The following is a 24838-nucleotide window of genomic DNA, read 5'->3' on the forward strand; positions in this document are numbered from 1 at the left end:
AACAGTCACATTATAAGTACCAAGACTGCAGTTGGTACTTATAGGGACGTCCATCCAAGTAATTTCCAAAAGCTGAAGATGGTTGCATGCAATCATCTGATCAAGTTGCATGCAAGCACTCATCAATAGGTGGGCAGACTGGTTATTAGTTGCAAGGAAATATGAAAAACGTATTTCTTGTCTCAAGAAAGCTGCAGCATATCTTTGCAAAGCCATGAAGCTGACACCTTTGAGCAGGCTTGCATGTCCTTGGAACTGCAGAGGGGTAGGCACATGAAACAGCTCCTCCTTATCCAGGAGAAGTGAACGAAGGCCCATCAGAACATGGGCAAAGACACATCTGTTCATCTCCACGCATCTCACAAACCCTCTGTGGAGGATGCAGGGGGCCAGAACCCCTTTTTGCTTAGAAGCAAGCCCTTCTACAGAGATATACCTCCCTGAAATTCAGGAGGTTTTTGATAGGGATTCAGACACACTGCTACATTTACTTCAGCAAAACATGAGCCAATGAAGCCACTGGAAGCAAAGCCCCCAAAAGATGACAAAACAGTTACAAAAGAGCAGGCAACCAAAATTGCAGACTTGAAGAGACATGGAATTCCTTGCAGCTGAGAATGAAAAATTAAGGAAAGAAAATAAACTACTACGGGCTGAAGAGGCCACACTTCTAAAAGGTTCAACAGTAAAAGAGCTGGATATAGATGTTGGTTTTGTGGCAAAATCAGAATGGAAGAGCTTGTGGAAGAGCTGAAAGGTTCTTGCCCTAGTATAAATTACTGTGCATGGCGGAAGCCAAAGTGGGAATGCTTACTGTGAGGATCACTTCCTCCTTCTTCCCTTTCAGCCTTGATTACGACTTCCTTTCCCATGCATTTGAAGAGAATGCCAATCAGTTCCTCACAAATCATCAATGCCCACCCCATCGCCATTTCTAATCAGAGGTCATATAACACTCTGCCCTTTCTGTATCTGGTGCGAGGTGAAAGCCAAACCCCTAAGGGTTGTAGGCTCTGCTCAGCATCCTCAATAAGGGCCACTTTCTCTTTCCTTTTGCTTCTCTATTGTGCCAGAAAACCCTAACAGTGACCACATTAAGAAAATGCTGTAGCCTCTTCAACCTGCCAGAAGTTTGCAGCAAATACGAAGGAAGCCAAGGACATTCTAATACCCCATCTTCCTCCCTTCTGAAAGGATCTGAGTAATTAAAATGGAAGGTCAATAGAGAGGTCAGAAAAGGAAAGAATTCAGTAACACAGTTAATCCAGAAAAAAAAAGTGGGAAAGCCACACACAAGGGCAGTCCTAGAATTGTCATTGTCTGGCTTCTGTGGGAGAGATGTATGGCCCAAATGTGGCAACAATCACTGCAAAGCACACTATGGCTCTGATTCTCTGAAACAGTTAATAATTTCCAGATTGGCTTTCTCTTGATCTAAATCAAATGGCTACCTGGAATAATACTTTCAAGCAACAAAAGACAGTATTTTTTGTATCTTCAGGGTTTAAATATATAAACATATGTATGTGTAATTAATCTATAACACCACAAATAATAATGTGAAACCTAAATAATACAGCGCCTTGAAGGGCTGCCTTATATTTGAAATAGCTCCATTGACCATATGCATTTTGTTGTTTGGGGGTTTGTTGTTGTTGTTGTTGTTGTTGTTGTTGTTGTTTTGGAACTGGGGATCAAACTCATGACCTTGTGTTTGCCAGGCAGGTACTTACGCTGCTGAGCTAAATTTCCAGCCACCATATGCATTTTGATACGTACATTTTGTTTAAAGAAGCCATGTAAGAAGCACACCTTTTAAGATGAAACTGTATGTGCCATACTTGCACTACTCATAATGATAACGGCAAGACTATCAGGAGAAATATTTATATTTATATATTATGAAAAAGGAAACAAATTATGAATTATGGTTTTAAAATAATTTACATAATTAATCAGGGTGCATTTTAAGTCGTCTGTTATATAACACATCATTTGAAAATACCAAAGAAGTGTCCTTTGTTTTTAATGATGTGTGTGAATGGAAGTAACACTAGCTGGCAGTACTTGATTGTAAGAAATCAATAAAGTAATTGTGTTTTTAAAAAAAGTTTGAGGAATGTTGGCATTAGATCTTCTCTAAAGTTCTTATAAAATTCAGCAGTGAATCTGTTGCGAACTAGGCTTTTCTTGGTTGGCCGTTTTTGTTCTTCAATTTCACTAATACTGAATTATTCAGGATTTTTATAAGTTCAGCTTTGGTAGTACATATGTAACCAGGAATCTATCCATTTCTTCTGAATTTTCCACTTTATTATAGTACAAGTTCTCAAGGTAGTTACTAATACTATGGATTTCAGCAGAATCTGTTGTGATTTCACCTTTTGCTTTTTTTTTTTTTTTTTTTTTTTTTTTTTTCCTGGGTAATGGAAATCATGCTCAGGACCCTGTGCTTGCCTGGCAGGCAACACTCTGCTGAGCTGTATCCCTGGCCTTTCCTTTGCATTTCTAATTGCACAGATTTGAGTCTTTCCTTATTTTGGTAAGCTTGCCTAAGGATTTGTCTATTTGTTTAATCTTGCAAAAAACCAGCTCTTCACTTATTATTTGTACTCTTTTAAGTCTCAATTTCATTTCTGCTCGTCTTTATTGCTCCCTTCCTTGTATCAGCTTCAGATTTGCATTGTTCTCACTTTCCTAGGACCTTGAAGTGCATCACAGGTTATTTATTTGAGCTTGCCATTTTTCTGATATGGTAACTCAATCCTACAATCCTCCCTCTTAAGCTGCTTTCATTTTGTCCCAATAGGTTCCAGTGTGTTGTACTGGCATCATCACTTGATTGCAGGAACTGTCTAATTTCTCCCTTAATTTCATCTGTATATTCAAGAGGGTATTATTTAATTTCCATGTGTTTGCAGATTTTTCTGTTCTTTTGCTACTCATATCTAGTTTCACGGACTATGATATGATAATATATATGTGATAATTTTGATTCTTTTGCATTTACTTAAGCATGCCTTATTGGCTAGTATGTAGTCTATTTTAGAGAATCCCATGTGCTGCTGAGAATATATATGCTGTTGCTGGATGGAATATTCTGAAGTTATCATCTGTTTGAAGGTTTGGTTCAACTCTGGTATTTCCTTATTGATTTTTAGGTTAGCTGATTTGTCCATATGTGACAGTGGGATATTGAGGTTCTCCTGTTACAAATGCATTTTTACAGATGTTTATCTGACTTTTCGATATTTATTTGATTTTTCATGTCCGTTATTGTTTATTTTACAAAGCTAGGTATGCCTGTGTTTGGTGCATATTATGTTTATAATTGTTACTTCTTCCTGTTGAATTGTTGCCTTACTCATATGTATGGTTCCTTGTTTCTTCTAATCAGTGTTGGCTTGAAATCCACTTTGTCTGAAATTAGAATAGCTACTCCTGCTTTTTTCCTGGGTTCCCATTGCATAAAGTACAGTAAATTCTTGACTTACAAACATTTGAGTTGCAAACTTTCAAAGGTGAACTGTGTAAGACTCACTTTGTCAGATATGAACAAGTCCAACATACAAAGAATTCTGCCAGAATGGAACTTGTTCATAAGTCAGGGATTCACTGTACTGTTTTTCATCCTTTTATTTTTAATCTATGAATTTCTTTTTGAAATAAATGTGTTGGATTTTGTTTCTTGATCCATTCTGACAATTTGTATCTTGAGGAATGTTGGCATTAGATCTTTTCTAAAGTTCTTATAGCATTCGGCAATGAATATGTTGGGAATTATGACTATTTACATGTAGAATTATCACTAAGAGAAACAGCACTGAATTATTCTTCTCACTGCATTATTTTCCTGTTGTTGATTCCCTTTCATCCTTTTGCTTAAATGCTCATCCCACCAGGTGGAATCATTCTTTTTGACTTACTGACATTATTGGATTCACTTCCTCTTTCAAGAACATCCTTGAGAATTTCTGTAATGCTGTTTTGGTGGTCAGGATTTTGGGGGTTTTTTTCTTTGTTTTTTGTTTTTTATTTTTTTTTTGCACCAGGGATCAAACTCATGACCTCACACCAGCCAGGCGGGCACCTCCAGCCTCCTTCATGAATTGCTTTAAGTGTTCCTTATCACAGAAATAACTTATTTCAGGCTGGGGATTTAGCTTAGCAGCATAAGCACTTGCCTGGCAAGCACGAAGTCCTGAGTTCAATCCCCAGTAACCAAAAAAAAAAAACTGATTTCCCTGTCAATTTGAAGGAACATTTTGCAGAATACCTAAGTCAAGGTTGTAAACTGTTATCTCTCAGGGCTTAAAACACTTCATTCTAAGCCTTTCCGGTTTTTAACATGTCTTGAAAAGTCCGTTGTAATTCTAATGGGTTTGCCTTTATATGTGATTGCCTTTCGCTAAACGCTTTTTTTTTTTGGTGCGGGGGGGGGGGGGGGGGGTAATATGGGGATGAGCTGATGACCTAGCGCTTGCCAGGCAGGCACTTATGCTGCTGAGCCAAATCCCCCACCCCTCACTAAAAGCTTTTAAGATTTTGTACCTGTGATGGACTTCTGGTATGTTGAATATAATGCAGCATGTAAAAGTTCTCATTCATTGTGGCTATATGGGATTCTATATGCCTCACTTAACTGTACGTTTATTTCTCTCCTATATTTGATAAGTTTTCTACCATTATTTCTATCAGTAGGATTTTTTTTATGCCATTTGTGTTGTTTTCTGGGCCAGATATATAGTTCAATGCCACTGTCTGCCTGGGAAGTGCAGTCCTGAGTTTGATTCCCGGTACCAAAACAAAACAAAACTGTGTTGTCTTCTGATTTTTCACTTATTCCAATTACTCTAAGGTTATTCTTCTTTGCTTCACCTAGTAGCTGTTGGTTCCACTTTTCATGTTCTCTTGTTTCTTTTAAGGTGTCTTTGAGTAGATGGCCTTTGAAGGCACCACTGTTGTCTCATTCTGTCCTCACACTGGTTGCTTCTGTTGTCTATACTTTCAATATAATTTTTAATCTTCCAGATTTCTGAATGAAACTTTTTCATAGACTCTAATTCTTGGCTAAACTGATCATTCATGTTTTGTATCATTTTGTTTAGCTCATCTGGCTTTTTAACAGTGTCTCTTGAAAGCCCCTGGATCATTTTAGTTGTTTCCATTATCTGTTTTATCTTCTGTGATCCTGCCAAGTACTTCTTGGACATGTTTTCTAACTTCCACTGTATCTTTCTGAGTAATTCAGGGTTGGGGGTGCTTATGCTACTCTCCCACTTTATGCCCACTGGATGAGCTTCAGGGAGTTGGGAGTTTTGGGAGGCATTTTGTTACCTTGGTTTGTCATGCTTCTACTGATTTTTTTGTTTCTTTTGTGCTAAGGTTTGTGGACACTTGGTAGTGTAAAGACATAGCTGTTAAGCAGGGCGTGGTGGCTCTTGCCTGTAATCCCAGCACTCGGGAGGCTGAGTCAGGAGAATCACTGCGAGTTCAAAACCAGCCTGGGCTACAAAGTGAGCTCAAGGCCAGTCTGAACTGCATAGCGTGAGACACTATCTCAAAAAAGACCAAAAAAAAAAAAAAAAAAAAAAGACATAGCTGTTAGAATAGAGATCTCTTTGGTCACTTTTCAGTGATACATTTTGGGCACTGCTAACTATAGTCCTTTGCCTCGGCCCCACAGTCTGGCCACCATGATTTGAGAAGGGAGGATGCCGTGTAAGTAACCCAATTGAGTCCTCCTAAAGGTAATTTGCTCACTTATAGAGAAGTAGAAACAATTATATGACCCTGGTAATACCAAGTGAATTATACAGTATTATTATGTTATGGCTTATATCTAGATGTTCTCACACTGGATTAAGTGTGTGTGAATGTAGATTAAGGACTTGGTAGCTGGATTAGTCCACTGACTGATTTATCATTATTATGGGTATGGATAATGGAAAACCCCACAGTATGAATGGTACCAATCAAAAAGGCTTATAGCCTGAATGGAATATAAAAGGAAAAGAAGGAAGGCAATCTCGCTACTTGCTGCTGCCTGCCTGCTCTGCCATGGACTGTGTATCCTCTGAAATACCATTCTGCCATGCCACCCTGGCTTGGAGACAGCCAACTACAGGCTGAAATCTCTAAAGACCATGAGCCAAAATAAACCTTTCTTCTTTTAACTTGTGTGTCATGTATTTTTTCCAGCAATGAGAAAGTAAGTAAAACACAGATCAAGGCAAATTGGACATTAACATACCATAGAAACAAATTACGTACCATTCTTAATCCTAGAGAAAAAATCCACAATTATGATGGCAACATTAAGACAACACAAGCATCAACTTACAGCTAACATGTACTAAATATGACAGCTATAGCTCCACTGATAGTACAAAAGAATTCAACAGTCAATGTATGGGGTTAACTAGCTATAGAAAGATTAATAGTTTTTAATGGTTATACTATTAAAGATGTAAAGTTTGAGAATGGGGCAGTGCAAGGAAACCTTAAACTATATGATATGAGAAAATAAAAACATGGCTGAATCAAGGAAGACAGATATTGGAGCTTCTCAGAGAAAATCAACTAAAAACACAGGTAACTGGAAGAAAGGGAGGACATACATCCTGATATCAAAATAAATCTAAAATAAAAGACATGTAGATCAAACAAAACATAGGCACAGGACTTTATAAAATGACAATCCATCCCACAGGGTTGTCCCTGGGTTTACCACTGGTGGGATCAAAGCAAGAACTGCCATCCCAGGAAATTAAAATAAAATAAACAATGGAAAGACTACAAAGGTATGGCAAATTCAATCCAAACAGGACAGACCTAGGATATAAGGTACCTTGCCTCTTCTGATTTCCTGCAAACAGAGGATTCTACACCCTGGCAACAAATTGTGCTGACCACCCAGGGGTGAGTGACTGCTCCCTCCTTGATGGGCTGTCAATTATTTTTTTTTCTTTTTATTTCTCTGTCAAGCACCATAACTGATAACTGGAACCTCTAGCAACAAGGTTAGGAACAGGCTACAGCATTGACGATTGCCACTGAAACATGACCCCTCCTGCCCTAGACTAGTACATGAGCAGAACTTGGACCATCCTGCAGGAGTGGGGACAAGTAGTGGAAATTAGCCCTTCCCTGCCCTGCGAACAGTGACTAGCAACATAAGTACCCTTAGGCCAGGAAGGCAGCACTCCCTCCTACCTGTGACCAACAGAGCAAGCAGCATGAAGTTGCAGGGACAAGGTGTGGGAAATAAGCACTCCCCAGCCTTGTGCCCAGTGATGCAAACACCCTTGGACTGGGAAGTTAGCACTCTCTCAAACTTGCAGGCATTTTAATATAGCATGGGACAAAGAGAGATGAGTGTGAGAGTCAGCAGTGTGGAATGGAGTGGCTGTACAAAGTTTGACAGGGGCCAACTGTAACAGGACTGGCAGCAGCCTTAGGCTGTCTCTGTCTGAGGGTGCCACAGGAACTAGAAGAGCAACACAGAGACCAACAGGATAAGGAGATGTGAGTAGGCCATCCAAACTGACCACAACCCCCACATCAGGAGGCCAAAATCAGCCCCACATCCAGTACTAATCCTACTGCAGACTTGGTGGGCCTCTGATTTGGACACTACCATAGAACAATGGACACCAGAGGAATTTTATTTAAATTTTTTTCCTTCTGTGTATCATTTTCCTTTTACTGTCTAGTTGGGTTTTTTGTTTTCTTTTTTAGGTTTATACATATATTTTTGTTCTATTCTATGTGTCTTTTCTCTCTCTTTCCTCAACTACCTCTTGATCTTGTATCTTCATGTAAATGAACTTTTCTGGTTTGCTTCAATAATCTCTTGCTTTCTCCTTCATTCTTTCTCTCTCACCCTCTTCTCCAGTTTCCCAAAGCTCACATGATCATCCTTAGTCTTCCAGCCTTGCTTCAACTATACTTCTCTTCATCTATCTCTCTGTTTTATCTCCTAAATCTCTTAAATTTCCCCACATAGGGTAAAATCACTCTACTAGGAAGAAACTCATTGCATACATGTTCCAGATTTATGTTAAGTATTGATATATAGCCATAGATCTTGTTCCTATGGTTAAAAGAACCAAATCAAGAATTACCTCAGTTTTTAGGCTATGCTTGATGCAGCTGTTATTGCTAACTGTAATATTTCAGCAAGGATGCCTTACTTGTTGTAATCAGCTGTTCTCCTTTCTGTAACACCACTGTGACGTGAGGTCAAAACCGTCACCATAGTCCAGCACCAAAGGACTGGGTGCTGAGCCAAATAGAGAGCAACATCTCATCCTCAATAAATTGGGAAAGTAGGATCTTGAGACAGACACAAAAACCAAGAACACAGGGTCAGGCATATAGCTCAGCAGCACAGGATCACCTTGTCGAATGTGAGGTCCTGAATTCAATTCCCAGTACCCACAAAAAAAAAAAAAAAAAAAATCCTACACACAGAAGATACTTCTAAACTTCTCAACTATATAGGAAGGAAGAGAAAAAAGTGGTACAAAATATCCTAGTTGGGGAGTAGTAGGGTGTTTATAGAATTAGGTAAAGGTAAGAGAAAAAACTGAAGAGAAATAGAAGATAAAAAGAAAAAATTATATGGGGAGTAAAAATGGTAGAAGAATTAACCAGGAAAGGAGGCAAAAATTTAAAAAAAAAGAGATAAAAAGCAAGGAAAAAATGACAAAGGAAAATTCTTCAAACCCCAATAAACTAGAGAAGGAAAGAAGAAAAAGAAAACTCCAAAAGACAATGCACATCCTCACATTCAAAAAAAAAATTTCTATGTGATTTTGAATGTATGGGTTTCTTCCTGGTGAAACAGTATCCAAGTCAAAACATGGCCTTGCTCATGCTGGTAGATCTGTGCTAGATGCAGATACTATCAAGCAGTGGGAATATACTGAGGGCACCAATTTGCAATTTTCACATCCAGAGCCACTCAGGTTAAACCTGGCCTTCACCTGTAGTGGTAGACCTATGTCCTTGAGCTCAAACCCCTCAGGAGGTCTCTTTACAGCCTGTGACTCCCTGACCACAGCCATCCCTTACAGTTTGTCTCTCATCCAGTCACTATGGGGAATATAACACTTGGAACCCCTAAAGTGAAAATTCTGGTAGCTGCTCTGAGTCCTGGGGTCAAACAATTAACCAGTTCTGTCCCAGAATGGCTGGTGTCCAACTAAGCACTCTCTCCAAGGATATATGGCATACACTTGGACTGCAGTCATTCACCAGGTGGTACCCACTGAAGGACTCATGTGGGAGCAGAATCCCACACTTTCCCTGCAGTTTAAAAACACCTGACACTAGCTCCATCACAACATTTCTCCCCGAAGACCTCTGGAGTTTCCAGCTTTCACTGTGTCCATAGATTCAATCTCCCTTTCCCACAAGCTATGGGCCAGAAGCTGAGGGAGAAGGGGCAGATTGTCCCTTCCCTCCTTTACACTGTGGTCTTCAGTTTCTCTGTAGGTTTTAATTTCCCTTTCAGATCTAGATCCCAGAGATCTAGTCTGTTTCCTCTCTCTCCTCCTTTCTCCCTCTTCCTCTCCCTCTCCCTCTCACTCTCCCTCCTCCTCCTCCTCCTCTTTCTTCTTCCTCTTCCCCAAGTTGTTATTTTCTAGTGTCTGGATTCCAAATCTCAGAGAGGCTAATGTGTTGCTTGTTACTACTCCACCATTTTCTCAGAAGCTTCAAAGTTTTTGTTGTTGTTTTGCATTTTGATTTTTTGAGACAAGATCTCAAATCTCAGAGACACTAAGGTGTTATTTGTTACTATTCCACCACCATTTTCCCAGAAGCTTCAAAGTTGTTGTTGTTGTTCTGTGTTTTGATTTTTTGAGACAAGATCTCACTCTGTAGCCTGGTACTGAACTCCCTATGGAGCCAAGGCTGCCCTCCAACTCATGGCAATCCACCTGCCTCAGTCTCCAGAGTGCTGAGATTACAGGCATGAGCCACACCTGGCATGGTTATTCTTATTTACAAGTAGGATCCACGGGGCTGGGGATTTAGCTCAGCAGCATAAGTGCCTGCCTTGCAAGCAGGCGGTCGTGAGTTCGATCCCTGGTACCGATAAAAAGAAAAAAGACCAAAAAAAAAAAAGTTTATTATAAAAAAGGGCTGGGGATTTAGCTCAGCGGCATAAGCGCCTGCCTTGCAAGCAGGCAGTCGTGAGTTCGATCCCCAGTACTGATAAAAAAAAGAAAAGGAAAAAAAAAAAAAAAACAAGTAGGATCGATCCACTCTTCCTCTCACTTTGATGTCAATAAACCAATTGATCAGAGAGAGGCAATAGGTATACTTACCTAGACTTTGGTAAGAATTCATGACAATATATTGACCCCAGACATATATCTCAATTGTGTGGATTTTGACTGCCAAGGTAAGGAAACAACAAATCAAGGACAAAATAAGATGCCCCTGTAAGTCTGGATGATTGAACAGAAAAATGTAAATAAGAATCAACCATAACAGAAGTCTAAGTAACATATAGAGTCAAAGTTAAGTCACATAATAGGATTATAAAACCTGGCTAATTAAAATTTTAAGAGTACAACTTGGTTATTGGAAACCTTGTTGAAGAGCCTTTCTGGAGAAACAAAATTCCCTGAGAACTAAACACTAAGAAGCTTTAAATATTTGTGGTAGGGTTTTTGTGTTTTGGTAAAACCATTTTTAATTGTTTTTCTCAAAGGTACTGCCCCCTTAAAGAACACTGAGTGTAAACTTAGATTTTCTAAGTAACTCAGAACCACTATGCTAGACAAAGGTGATTGTGACATGATAAACACAGAGTTAGAGACAGAGGTTTAAACATGTTCTTTTGGTCACATGCAGATGGATACATAACCTTCCAAAACATTAACATGGCTTTCTATGACATTCCATACAAACATCTTTTTTTTTTTTTCCTGTCTTTTTCCTTTTTATCGGTACCAGGGATCAAACTCACGACTGCCTACTTTCAAGGCAGGCGCTTATGCCGCTGAGCTAAACCCCCAGCCCCTTCCATACAAGCATCTTACATATGCTTTTTTTTTTTTTTTTTTTTTTTTTTTTTTGTCTTTTTTCTTTTTTATCGGTACAGGGGATGGAACTCATGACTGCCTGCTTGCAAGGCAGGCGCTTATGCTGCTGAGCTAAATCCCCATCCCCTTACATATACTTTTATATGCAATTAGTAAGTCAAAAGAACCCCCATTACTTGAGTCATGCTCAAGCCCCAGACAGGGGAAAGCACAGACAGATGTACACATCTGATTCCCACCACATCTGTTTTAATGGGTAATACTCCAGTAACCAGGAATGCTGCACAGTCAAGAAGTGCTGATTTTCAGTCCAGTTCTACTTTTACATAAATGACAAAAATCTACTTAAATATCTCTGCCTTCTTTCCTTCAGTAAAATGTGGACAAAATACTAAGTATACACACAGACAGAAACACAGAGTATCTTCCTTCTATCACAGAACTGTGCAAAATTGGTGTCATCCTTCCTGAGTCTCAAATTTTCTTACATATAAAAGGATGACCAGACAGTTTTGCAATGTTTGTTTTAGTAATGAAATCCTGTGACCTAAGAACTTCTACCTGCAGCTATGAGGGAATAACAGGATCTGGATTTATTTTCTTAGGAAAAGGGGTAAGTATATTAAATCAATGATTTCCTAATTCATCAAGCAGCACAAGACTGTAATATTTGACATAGAGGAAACAAAACTGAGTCCTACATTATTACCCTAGTTGTCAGCCAGAGATACATCTGGACTTCAAATAGGGAAGGGCATCCCCAGCAGATAGTAATCTCAGTAAACTGTGAAGACAGAAATGGGTATACAACAGCCAGGCATGGTAGCGAATGCCTTATAATACTAGCACTCGAGAGGCTGAGCCAGGAAGATTGCTGTCAGCTCGAGACAAGTCTGGGATACACAGTGAGTTCAAGGCCAACCTGGACTACACAGCTAGACCCTGTCTCACAAGAAGAAAGAAGAAAGAGAAGAAAAAAAGAAAGAAAGAAAGAAAGAAAGAAAGAAAGCAAGCAGGAGGAAGTGTACTGCAGCTGGAAATTCTGAGAAAAGCCAAGCAGAAATAAAACTCTGGAAATCTGCAGTAGAGTTCTCTTGAGTCTTGATGAAAACTAAGATACAAAAAAAAAAAAAAAAAGGAAGAAAGAAAGAAAGAAAAGAAAACTAAGATACACCAAATATGAGGTGACATCCATGAAGCTGAGCAAAGAACAGGGAGTTGTGAGCTGAATGGTTCTCAAGATTTACACAGAGCTGACAGAGTTTGAACTACCCTCAGAGGAGAAAAGCCTTTAAAACACTCAGTAGAGACTTCAGAAGGGTCACGCACACTATCCCCACAACAAAAGCTTTTTAGACTTGACTTAACAAAGTTTAAACATTAGCTTCATTGGGCTGGGGATTTAGCTCAGCAGCATGAGCATCTGCCTGGCAAGTGTGAGGTCATGAGTTCAATTCCCGGTACCACCAGAAAAAAAAAAAATTTAGCTTCATTGATTCTGATGGAGCACACCTGTAATCTCAACACTCAAGACCCTAAAGCAGGAGGATTACTACAAATTAAAGGCCAGCCTGGGCTAGTGAGTTCAAGTCCAGTCTGAATCAATACCAAGACACTGTCTTAGAAAAAAACAAATAATAATAACTAGCGTCAAGGACTGGTGTAATAACTCAGTGACAAAGCACTTGCCTAGCATATATAAAGTCTTGCATTTGATCCTCAGCAATGTGAAAAAAAAGAAAAACAAGCAAAACCCATAAACCATGACAGTAACAGAAAAAGCATTTAAAAAATTGTAAAACTTGTTTCTTTGTCCCTTTTTATGTCTTTTGCCCCCATGAACTGTTTCTCCTCTGGGATGCCCCTCTGCTATGCCACTTGGCTTGGAGCAACTGATTATAGACTAAACCCTTTACAAATTGAGCTAAATAAACATTTGCCTCTTTCAAAAAAATCATAATACTCAATTCGTGATAAAAAACATTCATCAAATGAGAAATATAGAGGATTTCTTCAACTTGGTAAAAGCCAGCTATGAAAAATTCACAGCTTTTTTTTTTTTTAAGACAGAATCTTGCCATTTAGTTGAGACTGGTCTTTAACTTGTGATCACTCTACCTCAGCCTCCCAAATACTAGGAGCTGCTGTCTTTCTTCAAGCTCACACATGGCAGATAAGCATAATCCCCAGCTCCTAGACTTTTTTTGTAGTGATGCTGGGGATTAAACCCAGGACTATATACATGCTAATCAATCAACACTCCAATACTCCCCACAGCACATTTAATAAAATAAAGTTTTCCCAATAACAGGAACAAGACATGGATGTGTCCATTCTTACCATCTCTAAGATTTTAGGCAGGACAGTTAGGAAAGAAAGTCAAATAAAAGACACCTTAAGTGGAAAAGTAGCAGTAAAATTATTTCTATTGCCAATGGCATGATCTGATATAAGGAAAACCCCAGTATAGACACATCTGTACAATAGTTCAGTGTTGGGGCTGGGAATTTAGCTCAGCAGCATAAGTGCCCGCCAGGCAAGCATGAGGTCATGAGCTCAATTCCTGGTACCAAAAAAAAAACAATATTTCAGTGTTAGAATACTTGCATAGCATACATGAGGTCCTGGGTTCAGCGCCCTGTACCATTAAAAGAAAGAAGAGAGATATTACGATTTGTGTCTAGACATCCCCCCAAAGCCTCATGCAATCATCAGGGCACTTTTTCAGAAGTGGCTAGATTTGGAGTATGTGACACTGGGATTGACTGATTCATGGCACAATGCTAGGATTAAACTGTGGCTGGAGGCGCCATCTGCTGAAGTCCAGGCCTCAAGATAAAGATGGAATGCCCAGGGGATAACTGGTATCACCTGGTCCAATAAAGTCCAGCGAGATATCAGTTATACTAGTGGTGACCAAGACCCCCTGACCCATCCCTTCCTAAAGAAAGTCTTAAAGGGGCTGGGGGTTTAGCTCAGCGGCATAAGTGCCTGCCTTGTAAGCAGGCAGTCGTGAGTTCGATCCCTGGTACCGATAAAAAATGAAAAAGACAAAAAAAAGAAAGTCTTTGTTTTTTCCATGTACACTTGCTATGTGATCCGCTTCTCCACTGGAGCAATAATTCCTAAGCAGCTATATTTGTAATCTTATTGGTTGATTTTTGACCCACTTTATACCCACCTCATAATTTTGATGCACAAAACTTTCTTTGAGAACTGTGCTCATTGACAACCTACTTTCTGGTCCCCTCCTATTTCAGGAGCTTTCTTTCTCAACAAAATTTTCCTATTCTTAAAAATACAGAGCTGAATACAGAGCTGGTGTATGGCTCTGTGGTAGACCATTTGCCTGGTATGCCTAAGGGCTTGGGTTCAATCCCAACACTGGACACTGGGTGGGACACTGAATTAGGAAGACAACTGACAACCTCCTCACTGGTTCTGCACCTGTACTTCAAAAATAAATGAATCCATAAATAAAGTTGCACTTAGAGGGAAATTTATATTTTTAAATTTTAGGAAGACACAAAATTCTTAAATCTCTCCAAAGATCTAACAGACTATTTCCCTAAGTGACTAAAGACATCTAGAGAAACAGTGCCTAACACTGATAGTAGGTGAGTTTTTTTGTTTGTTTTTGTTTTGTTTGGGAGTAGTGTTGTTTTGCTGTTCTGGGTACTGAATTTAGGGCCTTCACACTGAGTTACATTACCAGCCTTACCCCGCCCCTTGCCTTTTTTTTCTTAGTGTTGTTATTGTTCTGGGGATTAAACCAGGGCTTTTGCACTGAGCTACATCCTCAACCCTTGTTTTGTTTTTGTTGTCATCTGAGACAGGACCTCACTAAATTTCTAAATTGCCCAGGCTGGGCTCGAATTTGTGACTCTCCTGCACCAAATTTCTACTAACTGACATTTTATTTTATTTGTTAATAATATTTTAATTCTTCTGCAGTCTTCCAAAAGCTCTTAAACTGTTAAGTTGCTTATATGATAAAGTCCAAAACCATTCTTATGACCCACCCTGGGTGATCAGACCCAGCCTATTTTTGTGCTACCCTAGCTCCCACTGTGACCAGTATGGCTTTCTTCAAGATTATCCACTGAGTCAAAATTTTTCATGCTTATTCAAACAGAACTTTCTCAGACACCAGAGCCTAGCACAGTGCCTGGCACACAAGCGAAGACATAGTACATGAATAAATGTTGCAATCTTTTGTTTTCACAACAGCTTAGAGATCCTGAATCCTAGCTCCCAGATCAGCTCTAAACCAAAAACATTCAGAGAAAGAATAGCTTTCTATAGCAGAGATGGTTTCTCAGAACACAACAAATAAATGCAAATTAGACCTGAGAGACTTTTGCATCAATCTTGTCTTATTTGCCTGTTGGGGTCTGTACCTAGATTCCCAATCCCCCAAATGGGTACATAGGGAAGATTCAAAGGAATGAGACACGCTTTAGGGCTGCAGAAGGAGTGAAATCCTTAGCAGAGCATGAAACTCTGCTAGCTGGCTGGCAGACTGACCCTAGGCAGCCGGTATCTACTCAGAACAAGCAAGAACTTGCGTGGACAATGGAGGAAATCTGAACAGGATCTTGGGAGGGGTTCAAGGACCCCTCCTAACAACAGAGGATACTAATTAAGGAAAACTATCCAGAAAGTCCCTAGGTGGCCTCAGCTTCAGCCTATCTTTGCCCCTTGAGGTATCTCCTCATTCTCTGTTCAACCATGCCCAGCCACGCCACAGCACTGCTTCAACACTCTCCAACACTTGCCAGTTTCCAACACAAATGAAGTTAATGCTCTGACTGATCCAGCAATATTCACAAAAGGCCTTTTTCTTTTTCTAGTATACTAAGATATATTTAAAAAGCAAATGTAAAAGTAATACATTTCAAAAATTAAAATCAGTATTGGGCTGGACATAATGATTTATGACTATAATTCCACCAATCATGAAGCTCACAAGTTCAAGGCCAGCCTGAGCTACACAGCAAGATCCTGCCTCACAAAAACAATAAATAAATAAAAATTAAAATCAAGAAGCCACATCTCCATGGAGTATACACTACAAACATAGAAGTGACAGAATCCACAGTTAGAAATCAAAAATAGAACATTTCTATCTCCCCAGATGGTGGAGGGGAGCAGAGAAAAAAATTTACAAAGACACAGAGAAAAGGCAAACATCTACAAGCCAAAGCGAGAGGCTTCAGAAGAAACCAAAACTACTCACATTTGATATAGGACCTCTAGACTCCAGAACTGTAAAACAATTGCGTTGTGGTATAGCATCCCTAGCAAACCAATTTATTATTAATGTGGCAGGATTACAGGCAAGAATGTCTTTTTCTTCTAATTTCTTTTTAAAATATCCTGAATAATCTCTGCCAGCTCTCATTCACTCACCTCTTACTCTATGGATGGCTCTTTTAATATGGCCTCACAAATGAAAGATAGAGGATAGTATACTTTCAGCTTCATGATGCTAAAAACAAGCATGATTTCACTTCATAGCAGTCCATTCTAAATAATAACCTCGATAATCACGAATTGCAGAAAGCACTTTGCCCAAGGCATCTGAGCACACATTCCTCAGATTATAGAGTTAACAAGTTTACTTTCTGTCTGTCCATAATGCCACAGTGCCGAGCCACACTTAGCAGCACCTGCCTATAATCCCAGCTAGTGGCAGAGACAGGAGGACTGCCAAGAGTTCAAACACAACCTGGGCTACACAGTCCAGCCCGAACTACATAGGGAGACCCTGTCTCAGAAAAACAAAAATACTAGACTCTTTAGTCTTCAGACTCAAACTCTGATTTCTACTAGCCTGTTAGTCTTTTTCTGTGTTCCTGGTTCTTACTATCTTCAGAATGTTGCTGAGCTGCCCCAAAGAAGCTTCCTGCAGGGTCAGGGATGTAGCTCAGCAGCACAGAGCCTGCCTGGCAAGAATAAGGCCCTGAGTTCAATTCCCAGTAATTAAAAAAAAAAGCAGTAGCTTCCTCCTGGCTCTACCTGGCTTCCTCGCCTATTAAAATCAGTGACCTGTGCTTGCCTGCTCTCAAACTTATGCCTTAGCAATGGCAGCCCCAATCCTGTCCTAGACAAACCTGCAAAGTAAGCAGCATTCCTTGCCCTTCATTCCAGCTCGCATGCTCACTAGTCTTTGATCAGTCCTTTCCTCATATTCTAAAGTGTCTTCTCTCTTTCCTTCAGTTAGAATTCCAGGAATCCCCAGGTGTCTTAGCTAACTAGTGACCTAAGTTTTGTTAAGACAGAAAAAAATTTTTAATTAAAAAAAAAAAAGGTAAGAGTCTTATTGCCAGGGATTTAGCTCAGCGTCATAAGCACCTGCCTGGCAAGCATGAGGTTGTGAGTTCAATCCCCAGTACCCCTCCAAAAAAAGTCATTGTTTTGCCCAGGCTGCCTTAGCATTCTAGGTAGCTGACACTATAGATGTCTATCACTGCATATGGCTTTTTTTTTTCCATACTGGGGCATTTGCAGTGAACTACAATCTCCAGACATTTTTTAATTTTGAGACAAGGCCTTACTAAATTGCTCCGGTTGGGCTTGAACTTGTAAGGCTCCCAAGTGCTAAGATTACAGGTATGTACCTGGCTTTATTATACTGTTGAGAAGACATTCTTCAGGGCTGGGGATTTAGCTCAGCGAACCTGACTTGCAAGCAGGCGGTCGTGAGTTCAATCCCCGGTACCGATAAAAAAAAAAAAAAAAGGAAAGAGAAGACATTCTTCCTATCTGTTTTTCTCCTCTATATTCCTGAGGGATAGGGCAGAGGGCTTTACAATGTCCTGAGGTAGGATGTAATCCTAGGGGTAAGTCTCAGCAAGGAAATTCCAGCCTTAGGAGCAGCCTGGCAGGAAAACATCAAAACACAGTTATAAATCAAGAGGACAGATGTCCAAAGGTTTAGCTATTTGAACACAGCAGGAGTCTGTTCACCAGGCTTGGAATATAACAATAGATGAGAGAACTGGCAAAAAATCTTCACTCGTGGGTCACCTGAGCAACAAAATTAAGACTAGTATTTCTTCTTTGCCTGGGCTTTAGTGCATACCAATAAATGGTACTTCAATAAACATTTTCCAGGGCCAGGGATATAGCTCAGCAGCTCAAGTACCTGCCAGGCAAGGTCCTGGGTTCAATTCCCAGTACCAATGAAAAAACAAACAATCAAAATTTTCTGAATGAATAAATGAAGTAACTATAGAAAAAAATGTACTGAGTAATGATTGGTGTGGTGTCACCAATTGAGATTAGAGTGGAGACTAGAATAAATAAACACAACTGAGGCATGTAGAAGGACAAAAGAAAAGGTCTGTCATTAAGGTGCCTCAACTGCCACTAAAAGCATTTCTGGGGTGCCTGTATTACCAATCTCTGAACTCAGTTATCACGTACAGACCAGCAAACTGAGCTTCCCCAGGTTAATCCTATCTTACTGACCTAAGCCTCTCTCAGTCCTCTGGCAACTCTCTGGAATAAAACAGAAAAATAGACATGAGGGGGTTCATTTTTCAACACCCATCTCACCCTTAAGTCTCTATCTTTATTAATCCAGTTGAATACTCTGAAATTCCTATAGTCTTAGAAACCTCAAGAATTTTTCCTTAGGAATGCTTAAGTTTTCTGCCAACTGTTTTTGTTTTTGTTTTTGTTTTGTCATTTTCCTTTTTTTTTTTCCGGTACCAGGGATCGAACTCACTACTGCCTGCTTGCAAGGCAGGCGCTTATGCCGCTGAGCTAAATCCCCAACCTTTGCCAACTGTTTTAAAATAGAGAAATGTAGTAAGCAGACACGTATTACAGAACTAAATATATAGTAACAATGATCCCTGGCATAACAAAGTCCCAAGATCCTAGATGGCATAGTGGCACACACCTGTAATCCTAGCACTCAGGAAGCTGAGGCAGGAGGATCCCTGTGAAGTCAAGGTCAGCCTAACCTATGAAGTGAGATTTTGTTAAAAAAAAAAAAAAAGACCCAAGATGAGGATAAGTAGAATTCACATATATTTGATGGTATCAGCCACCTACAGAAGCCCCCTCCACAATATAAACTGTCTCAACCATTCCCCAAAATGCCTATACATATATAATTATAGACATGGCTAATTTTTATTATAGTGAGAGGCCATCTGCAAAGAAAAAAAGACAGATATTTTATAAAGAAATCAATGCCTGTGCTTCACTATGTTCTCTCTGTCCAGTGAGGGAAAACATCAATTTGTTCCTTGCCACAATAATAAAAAGTACAGTAATATGTGTGCAATGTTTGTGCCCAGAGAAGTTCAGCAAAAACTCAGGATCCAAGGTTTTTTTGAAAGCTGGTCACAGTCACTATCTACTAAGTACCAAAATGTCCATTTCCCAGCCAGGTGTGGTGACATACCTGTAATCCCAGCATTCTGGAGGCTGAGGCCAAAGGATCAAGACTTTTGAGGCCAGCCTAGGCTACACAGCAAATTCAAGGCTAGCCTATACAGTGAGACTCTATCTCAAACAAGCAAACAAATCCAAACTTCCAGAAGGAAAGCAGATGTTTGACATAAATCATATTGTAGATACAAGGATCCTGGGCACAGTGAACCACCATTATCAGTTAGAGAATGAAGGGAACAGTTCTGAATTCCCAGATGACAACCAAAGGCCAGACCTGCAAGCAGGCTCCTATAAAGACAGCAACCTCAGACCTGCTCTGTTAACTCTTCTGCACAGAACACTGGTAAATGTTGTCAGTAAGACTAAAGCACTTGCCAAAGTAATTGACATTAAGGAGCTGTCCAACTCAGGCAGCGTTAATTATAAAATATCTTGTAATCTTGATGAACACATGCTCTATTACTAAGCTATACCGTAAATCCCCATAATACACTTGTTACTAGAGGGGAAGACAGCAGGCAAGTTGAGTTCAAAGTGCAGTTCAAAGTGTACTTTTTCTTTCTTTTTTTTCCAAAGTGCACTTTAAGAATGGGAAAGGTTAGTATCATGGTTAAAATTACTGGACCATGATCTTAAAGATCACCCAATTCTCTGAACTCTCTTTTCTCCCTGAATCAAACAATCAAAATTTGATAGGCTTGTTGGTCCTACCAAAAATAAAAAAGAAGAAAATGTGCTCAGTACCAGACACAAGTTTAATTTAATAAACTAGCACTTTGGCCCATAACACATGGGCTCATCTAAAGACACTAGTGATCTTTTGTTGGATACCCAGAGACCTGACTTTATGTCATCTTGTTGATCTTCACTATATTCCAATCTAGTATCTGCTTTTTAAAAAAAGTGAAATTAGAGAGTCAGAATGGGAAACTGACCTGGTTCTATCATCCAAATTCATGTTCTTTGGGTTCAACTGTACTTTTTTTGGAGGGAGGGGGCTGAGGGTTGGACCTGGAAAGTACTGAGCTACCCCACCAGTTCCCTCCTCCACACACACTTTTTTTAAAATTTTGAGACACATTCTCACTAAATTGCCTAGGCTGGGCTTGAACTTGTAACCTCCTAGTTCAGCCTCTAAGCCACTGCATGTAATTTTTTTTTTTTTTTGAGAGGAGGTCTTGCTATGGTGCTCAGGTTGACTCTGAATTCCTGGCCTCATACTAGCCTCCTGCTTCAACTTTATGAGTAGCTGAGACTACAGGCACATGCCTCCATGTCCAGCTTGTACTTATTTAACTAAGAACCAGCCTGGCATCAGTCTCCCAAGACCTGTTCATCCTGAGGTAATAAAATCATACTTGAGACCCTACCAAGCCAAGGACTAGCTCACTCTGTCTAAATAGCTAAAATAACCTTTCAGCTTTATCCATCACCAGAATCACAAAACCACACCCAACTCCGCAGTCGTCTGCAGTCATCATTGCTCTTATCCTGTCAGAGAAGCCCTCTTCCCACGTGCAAAAAAAATTTAAGATAAACCACCCCACTCCTTCAGTGCTAACACTGTACTGAGATCTCATCACAAGCTGGTGAGCAGAGAAAGCTGACTATTTTTCATCTATTCTTGCCTAGCAATCATTAAAGCATTTCATACTTGAACTCATCACTGAGGGGTGGTGTCGCGAATCTCTAATCCCAGCATTTGAGAGGCTGAGGCAAGAGGATTACTGCAAATTCGAATCCAGCCTCGGCTACATGAGTTCAAGGCAGCCTACACCAGATAGCAAGACCCTGTCCAAAAAACAAAACAAAACAAAATACCACTCATTTACTCCTCAAGAACAGCCACACTACCGACAAGGAATCAGAGGCTCTGAGAATTCAAATAACTTGCCTAAAAGGATGTATAGCAAGTGACAGAAAGGTATCAAAATTTGTGTTCTTTCCACCACACCAGGCACAGGTCTGAGTTCCCTTTCATTTCAGGAATAAGGTAAGGATTCCTCCTGCAAGAGTGCTTTCTCTTCTGAAGCAAACCCAGTTCAGCAATGTCCACGACAGTTCACAGTTCCATCCCTGCCACTGTCCCTCCTTCAAACACACGATTTTTTAGCAAGTCTAATAGCTCAGACTCGTATAATAATAACGTGCAGTTGGTTTACAGTTCAGAAAGCACTTTCAGAAACAGTGATTCATCTGCCTTCACCATAATGGGCGAAGAGGACAAAGCATATCACATAAAAGCACCCCCGTTTCACAGAACATCTCCCCAAGGTCACCGAATAAAAAAAAAAAAAAAGACAGGAGAAAATCAGGACCAGAGGCCCAAGAAGCTGAGTGCTTGGCTCGTCTCACTGCTCTCAAGCGCCCACGGTACAGTCACCGCGCCAGCGAAGTCACAAGATACCATTTCACGCCCACCCATCCGCAGCGTCACCGCCCACCCTGCTGCCCCTCAGAGGTCGGCCACCCTCTTCACCAGCCCTGGCCTTATGGACCACCACAACTCCCCAAACCCCCCTGTAAGAGTCCTTCTCTGCCTGGAACCCCAGACTCGGCCTCCCTCAATCCCTCGCCCCGCCTTCCCGCTCCTGCGCCAGGGCCCGCCTCCTGTCAGCCGCGGCGGAACCCGCCCGGGTTACCTTTTCCAAGGATGCCGGTCTTTGCACGGCGAGGGAGCGGGCCAGTGACAGGACGGTATTGAAATAAAAGCCCCGAGAGGTGCTGGAGCCAGAGCTGGAGCTAAAGCTGGAGCCGGAGCCGCTCCCAGATCCCCGGGCCCCGGCCGTCGCCATCATCTCGCGCCCAGCGCCCCTGCCCACCGGCTCACCGGACCCCACCCGAGAGCGCCAGACCTCAGGGCGCAAGCGCATTCGCATCCTGCTTCCCCGCCACGTGACCTGCCTAGTCCTGACATTGGGTGGGGCGTGGCCGTGGGGGCGGTCCCACAGCTCCATGCGGGAAGAGGCGCCGAGAGGTTGGCCGCATTTTAGTGCGCCGGACGTGCATCACCCCCTGTTGCCGATCACTATGGTTGGCCCCAGAGGCGGGACTGTGACGTAATAAGCGCGGAAGGCGCTTGCTGTGCAACCCCAAAGTGGACAAACGGGGCGTGGCGCTGGCGGTTTAGGGACTGATCTTCTGGTTTTCAGACCCCGATTACCGTTGGCGATATGTCAGCGTACCCCAGAAGCTACAACCCTTTCGACGACGATGCGGAAGACGAAGATTCGCGGCAGGCTCCGGGGAGGGACACCCGTGACCTCCCCGACGGACTCGCCGCGCCCACAGACCGGCAACAGTACCTGCGGCAGGAGGTGCTGCGCAGGGCGGAGGCCACAGCAGCCAGTACCAGCCGGTCTCTGTCTCTCATGTACGAGTCCGAGAAGGTCGGGGTCGCCTCTTGTGAGGTGAGCCGGGGGCATGACGGAGCTAAACTGGGCAGCCTCTGCCTTGTCAAACGCGGTCGAAAAATATTTTTTCACAATCTTTTGAGAATCCTTGGGCCGAGGATTTAGCTCAGCGGTGTAAGTGCCTCCCTGGCAAGCTCGAGGTCATGAGTTCAATCCCTAGTACCGAAAGAAAAAAAAAAAAAAGAGAATCCTTGAATTGACTACTAAATGTTGTTATATGTAGTGCCTTGATGATTTGTAGTAATCTCTTAACTATGTAAACAGGTATGTTTCTGGAGTATTGAAAGAGACGGTTTACCTCAGAAATCTTCATGTATTATTCAATTTAGTTTTTCTCCTCTATGTCTAGTTCAGATTGTCCTGTCCAAGTAGGACAAATTCAAACATTAACCTGTAAAGAAACTTTAGACTGTTCCGGAGTGACTCAGAAGGAGTGAGGACTGTGTGCTGCAGATGTCAGGTGATGAATGGCCTTGAGTCCTTACCTCATCCTTCACCTCGTCTCCATAGCACTAGAAAGAATGTTGAAGTCCCCTTTGCACACTGCCGAATAAGCCAGAGCCTGAGTTTGATTGAACCTAAGGCCTTACTTTATTTCCTAAATTCTATACAGATGGCATGTGAGTTGGAACAGTCGCTTGCTCCATTTCATCTGTGTCAAATCTTTCTTTCCATCAGCATAGAACTTTCAGTGAGGATTATTCTTACCACATTCCCACCTTAGCCTACTAATGTTTGAACAGAGGGGGAAAAAAAGTCGTTTTGGTTTGTCTCTGCATAGCTCAGGCTGTCCTGAAATCAAAGATTCTCTTCTGTTTCAGCTTCCAGAGTGCTAAAATTAAAGGCATGTGACACCCTACCCAATTTGGGGGGAAAAGCTTACTAAATGAAAGAGATCTCTGATACATTGGCTAAGTATAATTTTACATATTTCGTAGTTTTGAAACGTAGTACGTGAAATTAAAGTGTCATCTTCCACTTCTCTGACGAAATTCATTCTCATCTGAGCACTCAAGGCGTAAAAAAAGTGTGAGTGCATAGATTAACTTCTCAAATAATCATCTGTGTCATTTCCCCACTTCTGCTTTCTTAGGTTATTCCTTTCCCCGTTTCTCTGGTAACATTATCCACCATTGATCTACCTTCCTGCCTTTAGTCGTCTTGGGAAGTTTTGCTTGTAGTTCTTTCCTCTTCTGTGGACTAGTTTTCTATATTTCAGGCCAAATGGGAAGTGTTGGCTTAGAATTGGAAGGATCACTTGAGGTTTTAAGGCCATGGTGAACTTGTCACTTGATTGAGGACCCCAAGGCCACGGAAGTCAACTAAGAACTATTTGAAGAGACATCTCTGAAAACTATGAGGAAAAAAGTGAAGTAGAAAATCAGAATGGCCAGGTGGTGGCACACACTTATAATCCCAGAAACTCAGGAGGTTGAGGCAGGAAAATTTCCATGAATTTGAGTCCATCCTGGGCGCTGTAGAGGGTTCAAAGCCAGACTGCACTGCATAGTGAGACCCTGTCTAAGAGAGAGAGAAAGAGAGAGAATCAGAGTGATGTAAAGTAGACTATTGTGATAGAAGATGAACTTGAATTGGCTTTGAAGGCTGAGTTTTAGGCACAAGGAGTGAAGATGAAGGATCCAGGGAGGAACAAAAAATATGTGAATGTGTTGGCCCAACAATGGGGTTCCTGAGCTCCTGTGCAGGGACACCATGGACAGGACTATTCAAAGCAAGAAGAAACAAATAAAACTTTTTAAAAGGGTGGGGGCGGGGAGGAAGCAGTTTAGGAGGTTTTGAAAAGAGGGAAAAGTCTGTTCTCATAACTCAGGAGGAAAAAACAAATATTATTATATTTGTGTGATATAAATTGTGGTTATATGTCCCATTATCTTCCAAAGTGGGGACTGTGACCACCAAGGCAGGGTGACACCTCTGATGTAGGGGGCTTGA

At 41.1% G+C, this 24838-nt stretch overlaps 2 protein-coding genes and 1 pseudogene across 4 annotated transcripts in view; 2 read left to right on the plus strand and 1 right to left on the minus strand.

Annotated features, from left to right (window-relative positions):
* The window catches only part of Pi4ka (phosphatidylinositol 4-kinase alpha), a 148211-nt gene extending 125864 nt beyond the window's left edge, over positions 1-22347 (minus strand). The window contains exon 1 of the mRNA XM_063226035.1: positions 22115-22347. Within this exon, the coding sequence (XP_063082105.1) occupies positions 22115-22345 (231 nt within the window). The 5' untranslated portion in view covers positions 22346-22347. The remainder of the gene's footprint in view (positions 1-22114) is intronic.
* LOC111753950 (nuclear receptor-binding factor 2-like) lies at positions 110-754 on the plus strand (annotated as a pseudogene).
* Positions 22348-22464: 117 nt separating the features above from the next.
* Snap29 (synaptosome associated protein 29) overlaps positions 22465-24838 on the plus strand; it is a 56670-nt gene continuing 54296 nt past the window's right edge. The window contains exon 1 of one of the 3 annotated variants that reach the window (XM_063226046.1): positions 22465-22882. In XM_063226046.1, coding sequence (XP_063082116.1) covers positions 22646-22882 — 237 coding nt within the window. In that variant the 5' untranslated portion in view covers positions 22465-22645. The remainder of the gene's footprint in view (positions 22883-24838) is intronic. The other 2 variants (XM_063226047.1, XM_003478360.5) reach the window with 2 other exon arrangements.

This window comes from Cavia porcellus, unplaced genomic scaffold (assembly GCF_034190915.1).
Source record: "Cavia porcellus strain 051 isolate PalLab524CR breed Dunkin Hartley unplaced genomic scaffold, mCavPor4.1 scaffold_16, whole genome shotgun sequence".
NCBI classification, from domain to species: Eukaryota; Metazoa; Chordata; class Mammalia; order Rodentia; family Caviidae; genus Cavia; species Cavia porcellus.